At 41.2% G+C, this 17,711-nt stretch overlaps 1 protein-coding gene across 1 annotated transcript; it reads left to right on the plus strand.

Annotated features, from left to right (window-relative positions):
• The first annotated feature begins 1,226 nt into the window (after window positions 1–1,226).
• Window positions 1,227–17,058, plus strand: FH (fumarate hydratase). Its single transcript, XM_084211462.1, has 10 exons — window positions 1,227–1,402; window positions 7,813–7,947; window positions 8,705–8,815; window positions 10,168–10,344; window positions 11,136–11,318; window positions 12,330–12,495; window positions 14,235–14,438; window positions 15,636–15,763; window positions 16,168–16,321; window positions 16,852–17,058. Exons 1-10 carry the CDS (start codon window positions 1,274–1,276, stop codon window positions 16,992–16,994), a joined length of 1,530 nt encoding a protein of 509 aa, XP_084067588.1. The 5' UTR covers window positions 1,227–1,273; the 3' UTR covers window positions 16,995–17,058.
• The last annotated feature ends 653 nt before the right edge of the window (window positions 17,059–17,711 follow it).

Below are 17,711 nucleotides of genomic sequence, written 5' to 3' on the forward strand. Positions count from 1 at the left end.
GTGGCAGGGCAAGAGGCAGTGGGCACAAACTGAAGCACAGAAACTTCCTTCTAATTCTGAGGAAGATGATCTTTACTTTGAGAGTGGTGGAGCACTGGAACAGGCTGTCCAGAAAGGTTGTGGAATCTCCTTCTTTGGAGATACTAAAAGCCTGCCTAGATGTGATCCTGTGATCCTGCAGGTGAACCTGCTGGCACAGGGTGACTGGACTAGATAGGCTCCAGAGATGCCTTCCAACTCCAGCTATTCATTGCAAAAGTTTTAGACAAGATGGAGATGCTGAATTTTGTGATCTGGGGACTTAAGCATAATACATGAAGAAGATGATGTTGTAGTTATAGCTGTGTATTGTCATACTGTTTTATTGACTGAAAAAAGAGACTTTCACTTACTTCCTCTGATACAGAAGAATATAGATAATAATATCATTACCCAATTTTTATTGTCTCTGGAACTTCTGAAGCCATTTTAGTAGCATGCCCTGTGTATTTCCTAGACTGTCTCTTCTCAGAGGAGCCAAGGGGCAGAAGATTTGCCTAAATATTAAAGCTTGCAAGACTGGAATTCAATGTGCTTTTAGTGCCAGGATGTAACTCGTAAGGCATTAATAGAGCAGCTTCTGGCAGCATTTCTGTGAATAACACAGTTCTTGTAGGACTGAAGGGTACTTATGCAGGTTGCAATAGAATGAAGTGTTCTCCATGTTAGAAAAAAAAATCGTTTTATTAACGGCTGAATGTTGGCTGCTTTTGGAAAAAAAATCATAATGTTGGAAAACCTGAACTGTTGGAATGTTGCTGCTGGTGGGTAGAATGGAACATACTTTCTTTCACTCTCGAAAGGTTTCTGCACTTTGCACCTGGGAGCGGTGTAGCACGTCGGAGCGCTCTGCCTTCTTAGGCCGGAAGTAAGGAGGGGGTTGCACCTAGACTTAGCTTTTTTTTCATTAAAGGAGCCTTGTCTGTCCTTAGGAAGGAGGGAATATAATCTTTAAAAAGACTACAGTAAACCAGAACAAGCTCATCCTTCTCCCGCCCCCCGCGGAGAAATCGCTGCTCCAGCGCTTTTCCCGCTGCCCTTCGCCCGGGGCAGGCGGGTTTTCCCGGGTTTTCCCAGGCCGGGCGGACCCGCCCCGGGGCCGCACTCAGAGCCCGCCGCTGCTCCGATTGGCGCGGCGGAGCCTCCGGGGCCGGGTGCTACCGGCACCGTGACGCTCGTCCGGGGCGGTCCCGCCGCGCCTCCCGCCCCCGCGGTGCTCCCGGCCCCCGCCACCATGCATCGCTCACTCCGCGCCTGCCGCCGCCTCGGCCGCTCCGCCGGTCTCCTCCTCTCCCGCCCGCCGCCCCCGCTGCCTCCCGCCACCCCCGGCCGCTGGATCCCGGCGCCGCCCCGCGCCGCCATGGTGAGCCCGGGGAGGGGAGCGGGGAGCCGTGACCTCTAAGTGCCACCGCCGGCCGCCGCCGCCCTCGCTCCGCCCCCGCCCCGCGGGGAACGGGGAGCGGGCGGTGACAGCGGGAGCGGGGGCCGCCGGCTGCGTCGGGGCTTTAATCCCGTGTGTTGTTCCATCGGGAGCAAGCCGGCACTGGGAAGACGAGTCCGCCATCCTCTGCCGGGCTTTTGCGGCCATTTCCTGTATGCTTCCTGCGGCCCGGCCCGGCCTGGCCCGGCCCCGCTGGGCAGCCGCTACCGGGCAGACCGGGATGTGCAGAGCGCAACTCTCCCGTGGCGCTGCCCCGGGTGAGATTCACGCCCTGAGCACGGCCCTGAGCCCCGCAGTGTGGCCGGGCAGGGCGGGCATCCTCCCGGGCAGGAAAGGTGCTGGTGCGGGACCCGCTTCGCAGAGCCGCACTGCGCGGCAGCTGCTTCCTCGGGAATTCTTGGCGCTTTCTTGGAGCTGTTGAGGTGCAGATAATAAACAGCTGTATCCTCACAGGAATGGGAATAGGGATATTCGTCACTGGAATAGCTTTGGGGCTGCCTGAAAACTAGGGAGCTTTCAGCTGAAAACTGCCCGGTGCTTCTAGCGGGCATCGTCGGGAGGTATTCGTGTACAATCACTTGATTGTCGGGCTCAGACGCGAGTGGGACTTGATTGTTGCAAGCGGTTCAGCATTGAAACAGAAACACTATCTGGATACAGAAGTTCAACTCTCAGTTCTAACGTGTTGAATGTTGCATGGAAGCCTTAGTCTCAGGTGTATCTTTGTGAGTTCAGTCCTTAAAAAGAGGTAATGTAGACTGTGAGAAGAATTTCAGCAGAAGATGTGAGAAGAATTTCAGCAGAAGATGTGTTAAGGATTTTATCGATTCCTTAGTTTACTAAATTTACTAAATTAGTTAATAAATTTATCTAGAACAGCAGTTTCCAATCTGTAAAATTGATGAAGTTGTAAAAAGTAGCATTTAATAATTTTCCAGTGAGTGAAAAAACTTCATGGTGGGTGAAACTTAACTGCATAAGAAAACTGGAGTCAAACCACTGGCCTGTTGGATGGTTCCCTTTTTCTATTTTGCCATTTGTCATTGTCTGAGAAAAACATTGTAAATCGTGGCCTTCATTCATTTGCTGAAAACCTGGTGTTTACGAGTCTGGTCTGCAATCTTACAAGAATGAGATATGTTTTGCTCTTTGAGGGTCAGAAATATGACTAGTCCTGTGTGTTGTGAGTTCCTGAAGTTTAAATATCAGCACTACTTAAAACATCCCTCAGTGCGCTTGGAAGTCAAGCAGCTATTGAATTCTTACAGGAAAGGTTCTGTATGTTTTTATGTAAAAGAGGAACGGCCAAAAGATGTACTAACCAATATTTAAATTAAAAAAAACAGCCCCCCAACAAACCCAAGCCATCACTTTTTGATGTTTGTAGAGATTTTCCCAGTAGGAAGAGTTGTTTTAAAACACATTGTGTATGTAGATGCAACCAAATAGTCATGCTGTCCTGGTATATTTATTGTGTTGCTTTTACTTAGAGGTAAATTGCACAAGGTGTTGGAAATGGAATGGTCATAGTGGTCCTTCTGTAGCTGAACATTGTAAAATACTTAGGTTTGGGTTCTAAAGGGTATATTTCAGAATTTGTGACTCAAATTATGTTGTAAAAGAGAGACAATACTTAAACATGGAAACGTTCATCTGCTAAAGGAGAACAGTAAAACATAAATTGCACATGCTGATGGCCTCGAAAGACTGCTTTTAACATGCTAAAAATGATGGCTCTTTGGATTGAAATACTTACATGCAAAAGTTGCTGCATCCATAAATGAGTGTAATTTTCCACAGGAAGCATTACTGCAGTGGTTCTGCTGTTTGAGTATCTCTGCTGTGTTATGGTGCAATCAGTTCTGCAGGTTCCCTGCAACAAGGCAAAAGTACAGTTCTGTTTGCCTGACTGTAAGCTTTGGACTGTGTTTGGGTTCTGGGGATTTTGGAGGGCTGACCACACCTTCTCAGGCCTTCTAAGGGGAAAAAAAAATGTTTTGTAAATGTGATGAATAGTAATTGTGAGCAGAGCCTTGCTCGTAGCTAGGTTAGAAATTAGGTGAGCACAGGAGTTCGCTTTGGCTACTGGCAGAGTTTCCAAGTCTCCTTTTGGCTTCTGAGGCCCAGGGATGATGGAGTGTGCCACTGATGCACCATATTACTGCTGGTCCTCTGGGTCAGGGGGTGACTTCAGAAACCTCTTTACATACAGGAGCTGGGACCTTCAGCTCATAAAGCTGCTCAAGGGGTTGAATTCTGGCTGAGGGAATCATGGTTGTTACAGTCACACTCAAACAGTGCCTGCTGCAGGCTGAGCGAAATGCTGCAGCTCAGTTCCTTCAGTCTGCTTGAAAAACATAATTTTGCTCTTTTGCCTAACGGCACCTGTTGCACTAGGAATCAGCAAATGACATTCTTCTTAAAGCACCTTGCCCTGTTAACTTCATTGCAATTTATGAGTGTGGAATTGACTCGGAAAGTTGGTTTTGTTTTTTCTTTTAATAATGATTTCAATGTTGAAAGGTACAAGGATGTACTGATCATATTTATCTTTGTTTCATCATTGTTGACATTGGAATTATGTAAATTTGAGTTGTGCAACTGCTAGCTTTTTTGTCTAAAAGGTTACAGTGGTTTAACTTTTTATATTGTTTGAGGGTGAATGCTTTCAGTTATTATACCACTGATGATATTGAGAGCTGGGCTTGGAGCTGAATGGCTTCTGCTTATCCAGCTCTGTGAAAGCTTTGCATTGTGTGCTTTCACAAGGTGTCCAAATGTCAAAAGCAGGGATTTTGAAGACAGTGAGTCAGTGATCCCAGCCAATGGAATATTAATGTGCGCACATGTCCGGTAAGACCTGCAAGCATCCCGATTAAATGTTTTTGGTAGTGATATACTAAAGGAACATTTACTGTATTCTGTTTCTTGTTAGCATGTAAATGAATGCTAAGTGACTCAAGCAGGACAAAGAGGATTAAATAACATAGGAATTACTTACTCTTCCACAGTAAGCTTTCTATTCTTGAGGAGTCAGTGCCTGGGAGAGCATCAGCCAAAACACAAGATGTGGGGAGCGGGATAGCCATGTGAGAGCTAACCCTTGTTGTGGGCTCGGCTGCAATTTCCTCCAGTTCACAGGCACCACCTCCTCTGAAGTACTCAACCTGAGCAGGCCTGGTGTCTCTGGTATGTGGCTGATGGTACCTGATGGCAGAGTGTCTCCATCTGGCTGGGAATGAGAGTAGAGATGTTGGGACACTACCCTCTCTCTGCTGCAGCTTGCCATCCATGATGATGCAAACCTGGGCAGGCAGAAGGTCAGGGCTGCTGGAGAGGGTGTTCTGGCCAATACCCAGCTGTGCTTCTGTCCAAGAGCACTGAGAGGGTGTTCTCTAAAGTGTTCACTAGAGAAGGAGGAAGTAAAATGAACAAAGAAGAGAGAGGAACAGTCTGACTTCAGAAGTGGACTCCTAGGGAAGAGTAAGAACTGTGTGAACATAAACGATGCTTTCCCCATTTTCTCACCCAAACTCTTTATGTACTCAGCACTGCTGAGGCCACACCTCGAGTCCTGTGTCCAGTTCTGGGCCTCTCAATTCTGGAAGGACATTGAGGTGCTGGAGTGAGTCCAGAGAAGGGTGATGAAGCTGGTGAAAGGTGAGGAGTCACAAGTCCTGTGAGGAGCAGCTGAGGGAGCCGGGGGTGTTGAACCTGGAGAAATGGGGTCTTGGGGGGGACCTTATTACTCTGTACAACTCCTGAAAGGAGGCTGTAGCTAGGTGGGGATTGGCCTCATCTCCCAAGATGGGAGGAATTGGCCTCAGGCTGCACCCCAGGGAAGGTTCATGTTGGACATCTGGAAGAACTTGTTCACTGGAACAGTGATCAGACATTGGAGCAGGCTGCCCAGGAAGCGGCAGAATCACTGTCCCTGGAATTGTTTATGAAATAAGTGAATGTGGCTCTTAGTGCTGTGGTTTAGTTGACATGGGCATGTTTGGTCAGAGGTTGGACTTAATGATATTGGAGGACTTTTCCCACCTTAATGATTCTATGATTTTCACATCAGGGAGTTCCCTGAGTCCGTGGTTTGTCTGTGTAATAACCCAGTTTAGATCTTTCTTCTGAAGGCTTATGTCATCTTCCCTGAAGTGTGGTGGACTTCTTGCATCCTTAGCATCAGCTGGCAAGGAGTTTTGTCAGTCTGTGACTTGTGTGAAGAGCTGCTTCCTGTCCCTTGCTTTGAATCTGACTCCTGCAAACATGTCATGGCTCCTGTGTCTTGTATTGGGAGAGACAGTGAGCAGTTAATACAGGTTATACCTGTTTTCCTTCAGTCCCCAGGTTACCTTTTTTTCTGAACAAAAAATCACTTGTCTTAAGAAAGCTGTTCCCTACCTTTTGTCAATTTTATTGCCTTTGAACTGTTTCCAGTAATACATATTTTGGGGATGAAAGAACCAAATCTACCCAAAGACCTCAGACTGCCAATGAATCATGGTGGCACAGGAGTGTTTCTGTTTGTATCCTCTGCTTTTCTTGATAGTTCCTGGCATTTGATTTTCTGCTTTCACTGCACTACAAGACTGACTTGACTTTATTGATAAGAGGTTTGTTTCCCAAAGACTCACCCCTGAGGGTTGTGGTTATGTCAGGAACCCAGCATTGTAAATGTATATTCCCTGCCTACAGGGCTGAGATTGTTTTACTCTCTCCATGATAAAGAAATAAAAAAGACTTCTTCCCCTTCCTGAGGACTCTGAAAGAAGGTAATTTCCTCTCCTGGGGAAGGATGAATACCTTTCTCACAGAAAATTGGGACTTTGCTGACCAAGGTGTGGCAAGAGAAAGAGTAAACAGTTCTTGCTTCCTGCCAGTTCCATAATCTTTGCAGAGCTGTATATGAATTGATCACATCATCACAAGCTACTGGTCTGTTCTACAAAAACTAAAAAATTATTGTCAGCTAAAATGAATTTAGCCATGCCTGTGTTAGATAATAACAGATGCTAGGTGGATACACGACATAGAAATGTTACCATAGATAAATATTACATAAAATACACCTAGATATAATATATCCACCATACCTATAGGTGTAGTAGATATATATCAGGACAGGTGATAATATAGAATACTTGAAAGGCTGTTAAAGGGGAGAGAAAGGGAGCAGAAAGGAGAAAGGGGGACGGTGAGAGTAAGCAAAAAGGAAAAGGAGTGGTTTACTAAGAATAAGGGTATTGAGAGCAGAGAGTTGAAAGAAAGGCTTTAATTAAGTGTTGCATTAATCGTTATGTTAAACTTACTTTTACCTATACCTTCTACTCTTTACATATGTTAAAATTAATTTCTTATGTGTGTCCCTTTCACATTTAATCTTCCCATTGAGGTTGTTTGTTGTCACAAGTTTAGCTAAAGTTAATAGTTCTGTAATTGTCCTTGTTATGTTAATTGTATTTTACTCTTTGTTATTATGTCTCTGGGAGCTCCTTTATGAGTTGTCATAATCCTTCTATAAGTTATCCCATAAGTATTAAGTAATTTAATTTTAAGAATATTCTAGGGCCCTACCTTAAAGATTATTCCCTGTTTCAAAAAGAAATAAAAAAGGGGGAATTGTGGAGTGTCCCCACCCCAGGAGGCGAGGATTCTACCCAGACAGACAGCATCGGGCAAAGGGCGTGACTTAAAGAAGACTTAAAGAAGATCCCGCCCCTCCACCCTTGGGGTGTGCCCCCACAAGCCCGGGAAAAGACACTCCACCCCATTTTGTCAAATGAGGAATGGCCCAGAATGTTCTTCTTTTCCTGGACCCTCATTGGTTTCAATTCTGCTGCAATGTTCCCGCCTTAGCTTTTTGCATTGGTTGTCTTCCTCGATCCACCCCTTTGGAATCGCCTGCCCCTTACTATTGGACCCCGGCCCTAGACTCCACCCAGATAAATCCATGGCCCTGCCTCCTGGTTCCTTGTCTTGGGCCCTGGCACAACAAAGGCTGCTGGGTTTTGGTGCACCAGGACCTGTCCTGCTGCCTTCCTTTCCGTGTTGGTGGCCGCCGGGGTCTGGGGCTCCGGGCGCTGGGAGTTGTTGTCCCCGGCTGCAGCAGCCGCAGCCATGGTACATGGTTTGTGCTTGTGCCTTCTGGTGGGACAGCTGCGCAAACCAGAACGATGTCTCCGCTCTCCAGATGCAGTTAGAAACACCTGTGACTAGCTGCATGTCTTGGCTTTGTATTTTTTTTCCATCTTCTTTCTCTTGACTACTTGCTTTCAAGAAGAATATACTGATTGCCAGTGTTTGAATTTTTTTTTTTTTTTTCTTTCCTATAGTCTTCTCAAGAGGCTTTCAGGATAGAATTTGATACCTTTGGGGAGCTGAAGGTCCCAAGTGACAAATACTATGGTGCTCAAACTGTAAGATCTACAATGAACTTCAAGATTGGAGGTGTTTCAGAAAGGATGCCAGTAAGTAATTCAAATCTGTGTTCTCTTCTTCTCTAGAGTATGTTTTGTATGTGAAAGTGAATACCTTCTGAATACCTTCTTCTTAGGCCTTTGCTGGAAGTGTGAACAACTTTGAATTTTTATTAAAGGTAGAAATTTTATGGTAATATATTATTTTGGTGGAAATATTTTTTGTTGTGTTAAAATAAATTGAATATTGCTTTTGAATAATTTTATGGTGTTGCTTTATTTTTTAATAACCATGATGAATAGAAATCTGTTGTTCATCTTTACAAAGATGAAAAAGCGAATGGAATAATTTGATGTAGCATTTATCTAGTTTGTGATTGAAGTAGTCTAGTATAGCACGAGTTGATATAAAAGTTAATTTGTCATGTGTAGCTGTGCATAGGCCATTAATGTGCACATGCTCTGTCATATACTGACTCTCCATGTACTGAAATTTGTCAGTTTCCCCTCAAAAGGCTGTTTTAGAAATGGAACCACTTCAATTCTAATGCACATAACTTTTGATACACAGAGCATACCTGGGCTTGCAAAAACAGCTGTGTGCTGCCCTCTGGGCTGCTTGGGTGAATGTTACTATTACTGGGAACTTACTCCCAGATGAGCTGATCGCTCTAAGGTTTGGCTGATGGACTGCTGCTGGGTTTAAGATCAGCAGCAGTTTGGTTTTGAACTAGACATGCACTGTAAATTGATGGTATGTCCTTTGGGAGGAAGAAATTGTGTGTTTGAACTTACCCTTGTGTCTCAGGTCCAGGTCATAAGGGCTTTTGGCATCTTGAAGAGAGCAGCTGCTGAAGTAAATCAAGACTATGGTCTCGACCCCAAGATTGCTGAAGCCATTGTACAGGCAGCAAATGAGGTAGGAACGAGCTGTTCAAAATACTGCGACTGTCACTGTGTTTTTGTTAAGCTTTTCACAGGAGTGTGGGGGATTGCATTTCTCAGATTGTTAGAGGAAAGCACTTCCTGTTAGTAAATCTTGTTCTCCAGAGATCATTTACTTAATATGTTACTATTTTCTTTCTTGCATGTAAAGAAATGATAGAATGTTCAAATGCATGTTGATAAATGGCACCCAAGTGCAGAATTGCGAGTGACCAGAATTGCGAGGTGTGATAATCCCAGGTGTTTTGCTTTGAATAAATCAACAGATTTGTTTATCTAGAAGCATTTTTACAGAGTTTTTTTGTCCTGACTAGCTTAAAAATATTTCAGTGGTGGCAGAGGCTGTATCCTCTTCCTACCAAGCTGTAACACCTAAAGTCCTAAGACCCAATAGCTTTGGAGAACTTCTTCTGGTTTCACTTGAAACTTCTTCTGGTTTCAAGGGTTCTCCTAGTTAAAGGTGCATTAGAAGATTTGGTGGATTAAGGCTCCTTAGTTTAGATTCATAAATTCTGAAAGTTGTTTGTGGCTTTCTTTATTGTATTATAAAAACACCCCTGCTATGATACCCTTTCCCTCACCTCCAAAATAATTTTCTAATACAACTTAAATAAAAAGAGGAGTCAAGCTACTCTTGGAGGTGGGGACATGGCCCCTGTATAAGATGGGAAATACAGAAGATCCTTTCTTGAACAGCATGATTCCAGGAGGACTGCTGTATCCTGGTAATCTGATTGTCTAGTCTCAGAGTTGTGACAACAGCTCCTTTTTCTGAGTCTAATATGTGTGGGGAGATACTTCTGAGCGCAGGTTTTGATTCTACTACAAACAATGTTTAGAAAACTCTGAAGGTGTCTTAAGATTCAACAGGCTTCAAAATATGTTGATCAAAGACGAGAATGCCTTACAGGAAGGATGTGTTTGAGACTGACAGCCGTCTGCTGGCTTCATTGATGCAACATGTAATTTCTTCAGGTGTGAGAGGTCTGGAACTTCCCTGCATGAAATTCCTATATTGAGAGGTATCAGAGTCCAGTTACACAGAGAGAAGATGTTAACCTAAAGTACCTTTTAAAAATATTTTCTGTCTATGTCTGTAGAACATGAAGTCAAATTCTGTATATCTCTGTATTTCACAATTCAGTCTTTAAAAAGCATAGCAAGTGTTTTTTTTCTCTTTTAATATCTGGTATTACATAAAAACATCTTAATTATTCTAATGTAAATTCACTAATTGCTGTATGTAAATTTTAAAATGCAATGGAGAGCATAGCTGTTTTTTTTTTTTTCCTGGTGGAGCAATTTTTTCTGTTTTTTCCATTATAGGTAGCTGAAGGAAAATTAAATGATCACTTCCCTTTGGTGGTGTGGCAGACTGGGTCTGGAACTCAAACCAATATGAATGTCAATGAAGTCATCAGCAACAGAGCTATTGAGATAATGGGAGGGACACTGGGAAGCAAAAAGCCAGTGCATCCAAATGATCATGTTAACAAAAGCCAGGTTGTTAGATTTCTTTTATACTGCTTTTAATTTCAAAAGTTTTGTGTCTTTGAATTGTGAATTTTGAGCTTTCTTGTATCCACTGTTTAGGTTAAAAAAATGTTTTGAGGACAACTTTGGTAACAATTTTCTGGTTTTTTCAGTTCAAATGAACTTTAGGATGTTTTTCAGTGAAAGTATGAGCTTTTCAGATTAAAAACTTTGAATTCATTCATGATAGATAAATTCATACATAATTATTAGACAGTGATGGCTTTGTGACAGCCATTGCTGCAGTCTTAAAGATGTTAAATATGGCTCCAATTTCTAAAGCTGGATCATGGTAGGCAATTTATTATGCTTCTCTCTTAAACTTCACCTACGTTGAAGGAAAGATTAAGCCATTGATTTAGTTGTTTCCCTTCCTGATCCTTTGTGCTTACTCAGTATTCTGTGAACTATGGATTTAACATTATCAAAGCAACATGTGTGTTTTAAAGTCACCTACAACTCCTTTAAAATCGTCTATCCATTTGTTAGTCATCTCTCATAACTACTGTAGAAATTCTTTTTTTTGTCTCAAGTTTGTTATGAACAATCTATTAAATTTAACTTTCTGTGGGTGTAGGCATAAAAAGTCGATTTATCAAGAAGGAACTGACATTGTGGAACACTCCTAAGTTGCTTACTCTTAGTTCAGTTACTAATAGTTTATGAGATAAAGAGAATAAAGCCACTCATGTACATCTTACAGCAGCAATGGTGAGAAAAGCTTGTAAATTAATATTCTTGATTTTTTTTTTTTCCCACAGAGTTCAAATGACACTTTCCCAACAGCAATGCATATTGCTGCTGCCCAGGAGGTTAACGAGGTCTTGTTACCTGGACTAAAGAAGCTACAGAACGCACTTGAAGCGAAATCCAAAGAGTTTTCCCAAATCATAAAAATAGGGCGCACTCATACGCAAGATGCTGTTCCACTTACACTTGGGCAGGTAAAAAAAAAAAAAAATTTAAAAATTATGCCTTTCTTTGGAAAATTCAAACTTAAGTCAAACTTAAGAACACCTAAATTAAATTGATAGTTTAGAGTAAAATATAGGAAAATGGCTGAATCTTACCCTGAGTATTTTCACTGGAGTCTGTACTGGAGTTTGCTGGATATACTGTACTGTAATACATGCTTCATAATTTTTATTAGTTTTTTTCCCCCATATGTATTTTGTTTCTAACAGTAATAAAATAGAAATTATTTTTAAATGATGTTTCATTACCAGATAGCACAGCACAGTTTTTCTGTTGCATTGCAGAGAAGAGGTAGTTGTTTGTAATCCGTAAATTTATGTAAGTTATGTTTTGCCAACACACAAAACTACTAAATATCGTGAATGAAAAATTTCAGTACATAATCTTGTGTGGATAAATGTTTGTGTATATATATATATATATATATATATATATATGTAAAAAAGATGGTGCAAGTGTTATCATATTGTCAGGAATGGCTTATATTTCAGTAATTTATTAATAAATTATACTGAATTGATAGAACAGCAGGTAGAATTTATGGACTTTTCCCAAAAATGCAGAGGTGGAGTTTTTCCTAACTAAAGTTAAGCGGGCAAAGCCCAAGATCCATTTCTCTATTTGTTCTTTGAGAACATTAATGTAATCTTGGAGCTGATTTACTATGGAATCAGATCCTGCTAGAGTACTCAACTAAGATAAAAGGTGAGAGAAAGATGCATTATGTATAATTATGTATATTATGTCTTTGTGTATTAAGATTGGTTTAATGTATAATTTTTGTGCATGGGAGCAGTCCTTTAATAGATGTATACTTCCCTTCTTAATGGAAACATGCTTAGATTTAGCATTTGTGTGAAGTTCAGTGCCTTCAGGTTTTTAAAGGAATTAGTCAAATCTTGTTAAAAATTTGAATAATCTGGATGCTTACTCTTGCTTGTTGTCTTTGTTCCTTTAATTTGTCCTCCTTTCTTTCAAAGGAATTTAGTGGCTATGTGCAGCAAATCAAATACGGTGTGGCCAGGATTGAATCCAGCATGCCAAGGGTGTATCAGCTGGCAGCTGGCGGGACTGCGGTCGGCACGGGATTGAACACAAGGGTTGGCTTTGCTGAGAAAGTTGCTGCTAAAGTGGCTGAACTGACGGGTGAGAAATGATATGTGGGAGTGAGGTATCAGTAAAGCAGTGTATGTGACATGCAGTCAGATTCAAACTAAATCTGTCCAGTTTCCATACTTCTCATAAACTTAAACTGTATTTATATTTTAATGTGAAGCTTTTGTTAATGCCATGTGTTATATGCCTTCTACTTTGCATTTTTTGTGCAATTTATTTTTAAAAGTATACTCAGTGCATTGAAAGTGATTGAAATGATGGTGTTTATCCAAGCAAGGCTCTTTGGATATGGATACAGTTTCAGACTTCTATTATTAGCCCAACTATAATGCTTCTGTCTTGATCTTTGCTCCTTTGGCTCTCCTAATTTGCAGCAACTTGGCACAAAAGAAGGAAAAAAATGCTTCCAAAGCCACTGTTTTTTTCATATAAAAGAGTAAAAGATAACTGAATTTTTTTTTTAATCCTGTCTTTATAGATCTTAACTCAACTACACTGTAAATTAAGTTTTTTCTGATCTGTAAACCAGATCTTTTGTGTCAGTATCAGTTTTCAAAATGCCCCCCCAACAAATGTGTACATCTGTCATTTACATTTGCTGTAAAATCTGAAATTGCTTAGTCACAGTATTTTTGTTTTAATGGATTGGTTATTCACTGTGTTTCAGAGGGTCAAGACTGTCTTGTACCCTGAAAGAGAAGTAACTTGCTGTAAACAACAGCTGCCAGGAGCAGTACAGGGCATGTTTTGGTGGTGTTAGGAAGCTCTCCCGTGTCAGTGGATGTTTTGGATCCTGTATGGGCAAATTGTATGAGTAGGGCAGACTCCTGAAGTTCCTTATGCTCTTATAGAGCGTGGTTATTGGCAAAAACAAAAGGAGAAGTTTGGATAGACCTCTCTAACAGAAGGCAACTGTGTGGTTCACAAGTCCATGCAAATTGGATGGGATTTGGTGTTTGTCAGGAAGTGCAAAACACTGGAAGTTACAGGAATCACACAACTCTCCTTTGAACTGGTGCTGAAAACTCAGATGAGTTGTTCTGGGGGGCAGAAATCCAGCCCACAGTCAGTCCTCAGTGATGTCTGTAATTTTTTACAGTCCCATTCTGCTGGGACTGCCCCTTCAGGGCAAAGTCCTGAAGGAGTGTTTTTAATCATGGAACCTAGGCATTACATCTCAGGCATTTAATTAACAGAAACAGAGCTGTTCCTTCCATTGCTCCTTTGTTCTTGCTGTTGGCAGGCATCCTCCGAAGTCGGATCCAGCTTTCCCATGTTCTGGCTGGCTTATTGTTCCCTTCCATTGTGATTACTTCTTACTTACCCTAATGCCTTCACTATGCTGCAGAAGCATTTTTTATAACTGAAAGCATGACAGCAATTGACAATCTAAAGTATCTAACTTGATTTCATGCAATAAATGCCTAACTTGGGCTGACTTTTGAAAGATGATTGACATTAACAAAACACTGTGGTGCAGAAGCAGTGCTTCGAATGCAACTCAACTACGAAGGGTTGAAATTTATACCTTTGTTGTAGGTGGATGCTCAAATTTTATACTCTTCTGTATTTTAGTGACTTTCATTATGTCTTTTTGTATTTACTTTAAGAAATATGTTTGTGAAGAAAGCTCTCAAGGAAAGAGATGATCTCACAGGATTGTTAATTTTTAATTCTTTATTGAGCTAGTTATGTGTTTGATTGTCTGATTTATGTCTGCAAGGAAGTGCTTCACTGGTTTAATGTATACCCCCTCTCTCTTCCTGCAGGTTTGCCTTTTGTCACTGCTCCAAATAAGTTTGAAGCTCTTGCAGCTCACGATGCTTTGGTGGAGCTCAGTGGAGCCATGAACACAGTGGCGTGCAGTCTGATGAAAATAGCTAATGATATTCGCTTCCTGGGCTCTGGGCCACGCTCTGGGCTGGGAGAGCTCATCCTGCCTGAAAATGAACCAGGGAGCAGCATCATGCCAGGTACAGAGAATACATGCAGAGAAAAATGACCTGGGGTTTGGTTTGGTTTTTTGACCACTGTCTTTTAAGAGGTGTTTACTAAACACTGTCACAAATGTCAGTAAGTCTGTGTGTGATTCTCTCAGGTTTTATCTACTGCCCTATTTTACCAAAATGCTTGCACAGCTGTGTGTCAGCTAGGGTATGGGGGAGTGTAGTATCTGTAAGAATATGGCTTTATTAACACAAACTTACTTCTCAAAGCTTTATTTTAGAATTGCAAGATGTCTACAATTTCTAGGTAAAGGCTTTTCTGAAATAATTTTTAATCTGTGAATTGTAGCAATACTGTTGTGTAACTTGACTTTGGTCTCTGCTTCTTGGCATGATTAGCGTTATGCACTCATGCTTTCCCTTCTGCAACGATCTCATTGTTTGGGAGGATAAGGAAGAAAGGAATAATACTAGTAATCATTCCTTTCCTCTCCTAAAAAAGTATGTACATATGAATATTGTATATCCAGAACTATTCTAAGTTGTTCCTCCTGTATCATAAACTATTAAAGAAATAGGTCATGAACATATCTGGCTCTAAAAAGGCAAACAATGAATGTTCTTACTAGGATTATGTCTAAAAATTAAATGATAAAACCATAAAACAAACTTGCTTGGAGACCACTCTAACTTGCTGTGTTTGTTTTGTTTGGCAGGGGGTTGTTTTTTTGGGTTTTTCTGTTTTGCCTTTTTTTTTCTGACAGTGTACTAACTTTATCACAAAGTAACACATCAGTAATACTTTCCTTGAGCTTATTAAGATTTGGTAGGGGTCTCCCAGAAATGCCAACTTGCACATTTAAAGACAGGTCTTGACTATATATAATCTCTTGACTATTAAGAACTGTGGTAATGAACAGCTCTTTAGCTCATGCACATGTTGAGCTCATCCTCAAGCTTTGAGTCTTGGGAGACTGCTGAAGCAGCCACAGCTGTTTTACAAATCCTCACTGAAAGTACTGGCACAGTAAATTCCATTTAATATCATTTGTGGAAATAACCTTATTTTCTGTGGTGCGCAGATACAGATGAGTAAGACAAGTTACCTTTTACAAATGTTTTCTATTGAATGTGATTTATTAAAAGGCTGCTGGCTGGTTGGTTGGTTGTTTTTTCCCCCTTCCTTCTCCTTTGGTAACCTTTTTCTCTCCCTTTCACAACCAGGAAAAGTGAACCCTACCCAGTGTGAAGCTGTGACCATGGTGGCAGCCCAAGTTATGGGAAATCATGTTGCCGTTACTGTAGGAGGAAGCAATGGACACTTTGAACTAAATGTCTTTAAGCCTATGATGGTAAGTTCATAAAGTTTTACATATCTAGGACTTTTTAAGTAATTGTACAGGCAGATAACTTACAGTGAACACTTGAACACTGCCAAGGTTGGAGCATCTGCAGCATCCCTCAGATACTGTTCCAGTATCTCACCACCCTCACAGTAAAGAATTTCTTCCTGATATTGAGCCTAAATTCCCCCTCTTCCAGTCTATATCCATTGCTCCTTGTGCTATCGCTACAGGTTCCAACAAAGAGTCCCTCTCTGCCTTCCCTGTAGGCCCCCTTCAGATACTGGAACGAAAATAGCCTGTTAAATAGACTGAAATTGCAGGGAGGGCACTGGTTATGAACAAAGGTGCTGGAATGTACAACTGGTAATATCTGAATGAAATAATTGGTATTTCTTTCTTTGTCTTGTTAGATTAAAAATGTTTTAAACTCTGCAAGACTTCTAGGAGATGTGTGTGTTTCTTTCACTGACAACTGTGTAGTTGGAATCCAAGCCAATACGGATAGGATCAACAAACTGATGAATGAATCTCTGATGTTGGTAACAGCACTGAACCCACATATAGGTAGGTTGAAGGCTCAAAAACTTCTCAGAACATACCAAAATATTTTGTGGTAACATTATTTTGTATGCTTCATTTGTGTTGTCACAATGTTTGTAAGGCCAAGTCAGGTCAAAAGTTAACTTACTTCAGCATCACCAGTTGCTGTTGTAAAACCTGTGTTCTCCTTGCAGTGGCCATGCCAGGGTATTAGAAAAATACCTGATTAGAGTCAAAAGGAGATTGGAAGAATTTATGTACCCATTTTCCTAAATTATCACTATTAGAGGTCGAGTGAAAGATTACAATATGAGGTTTTTTTAAAGGAGAGTTCCCATAAATCTTTGATATAAATTAATTAAGACAAGAATAACAAGATTTACTTCCAGTTCAGTTAAGGAGTAAAGATTTGGTGTGCATTTCCTGCAAATTGAGTTAAGCAGCAATAGTAATAACCTAGCAAATAATTTTCCAAAGACCGTGTCCCACTTCTCACGTCTGATGAATCATCTAAAATTGCAAATGGATAACTTGTTGGTTTTGTTTTGTAACAGGATATGATAAAGCAGCCAAGATTGCCAAAACAGCGCACAAAGAAGGGACAACGTTAAAAGAAGCTGCTATAAAGCTGGGGTTCCTTACGTCAGAGCAGTTTGATCAGTGGGTGAAGCCTAAAGACATGTTAGGTCCTCAGTAACTTCTGTAAAAAAAAAGTGTTCTTAATATAAAAAAATAAATAAAACAAATATGATATAATATAATCCATTAGTTGGAAAAGTCCTCTGAGATCACTGAGCCCAACCTATGACTGAACACCAGTGTGTCAACTAGACCATGGCACTGAGTGCCACATCCCATCTTTCCTTAAACACCGCCATGGACAGTGACTGAAATGATGCCTAAAGAGGCTCACCTGGAACAGAAGCTAGACAGAGCTAAGAAGGAATAAAGTAGGTAATTATTAAAAGGCCTTCAGAGGATACACCTTGGGCAGTACAAGACCCTGGCTGTGGCTCTGCCCAAGATTGACACAAGAGGGATGACTGATCATGAGTTTTCACACTTCTATAAGTTTTGGTCCATTTACACATTGGGGTCAATTGTCCAATTACACCTTCAGGTTATGAAGTCCCTTCCTCCCAGATTGCTCTCAGGTCACTGTTGTTAGTGCTTTTTGGGTCGGAAGCTGCAACAGTGTCTTTGGTTGTCAGGCTGGAAGAGGATTGTTTTGTCTAACTAAGCTGTGAAGAGAACTTATTAACACACTTTATATGAAGTTGAGAATTATATGCTAAGGCAGTACAGCATCTGAAAAATACGAAAGCTAAAACTTAAGGCATCACTACCCCCTCCCTGGGTGGTCCATTCCCATGTCTAAGCACCCTTTCGGTGAAGATACCATTTAATGTCCAGC

This window comes from Fringilla coelebs (genome assembly GCF_963513975.1).
Source record: "Fringilla coelebs genome assembly, chromosome: 1".
NCBI classification, from domain to species: Eukaryota; Metazoa; Chordata; class Aves; order Passeriformes; family Fringillidae; genus Fringilla; species Fringilla coelebs.

What these genes read in the sequence shown, in the direction of transcription:
- FH (XM_084211462.1), top strand. Translation starts at nt 1,274, where the DNA reads ATGCATCGCTCACTCCGCGCCTGCCGCCGCCTCGGCCGCTCCGCCGGT. An exon ending in ATCATGTTAACAAAAGCCAG is followed by an intron (nt 10,345 to 11,135) that starts GTTGTTAGATTT and finishes TTTTTCCCACAG; the next exon opens with AGTTCAAATGACACTTTCCC. An exon ending in AGCACTGAACCCACATATAG is followed by an intron (nt 16,322 to 16,851) that starts GTAGGTTGAAGG and finishes GTTTTGTAACAG; the next exon opens with GATATGATAAAGCAGCCAAG.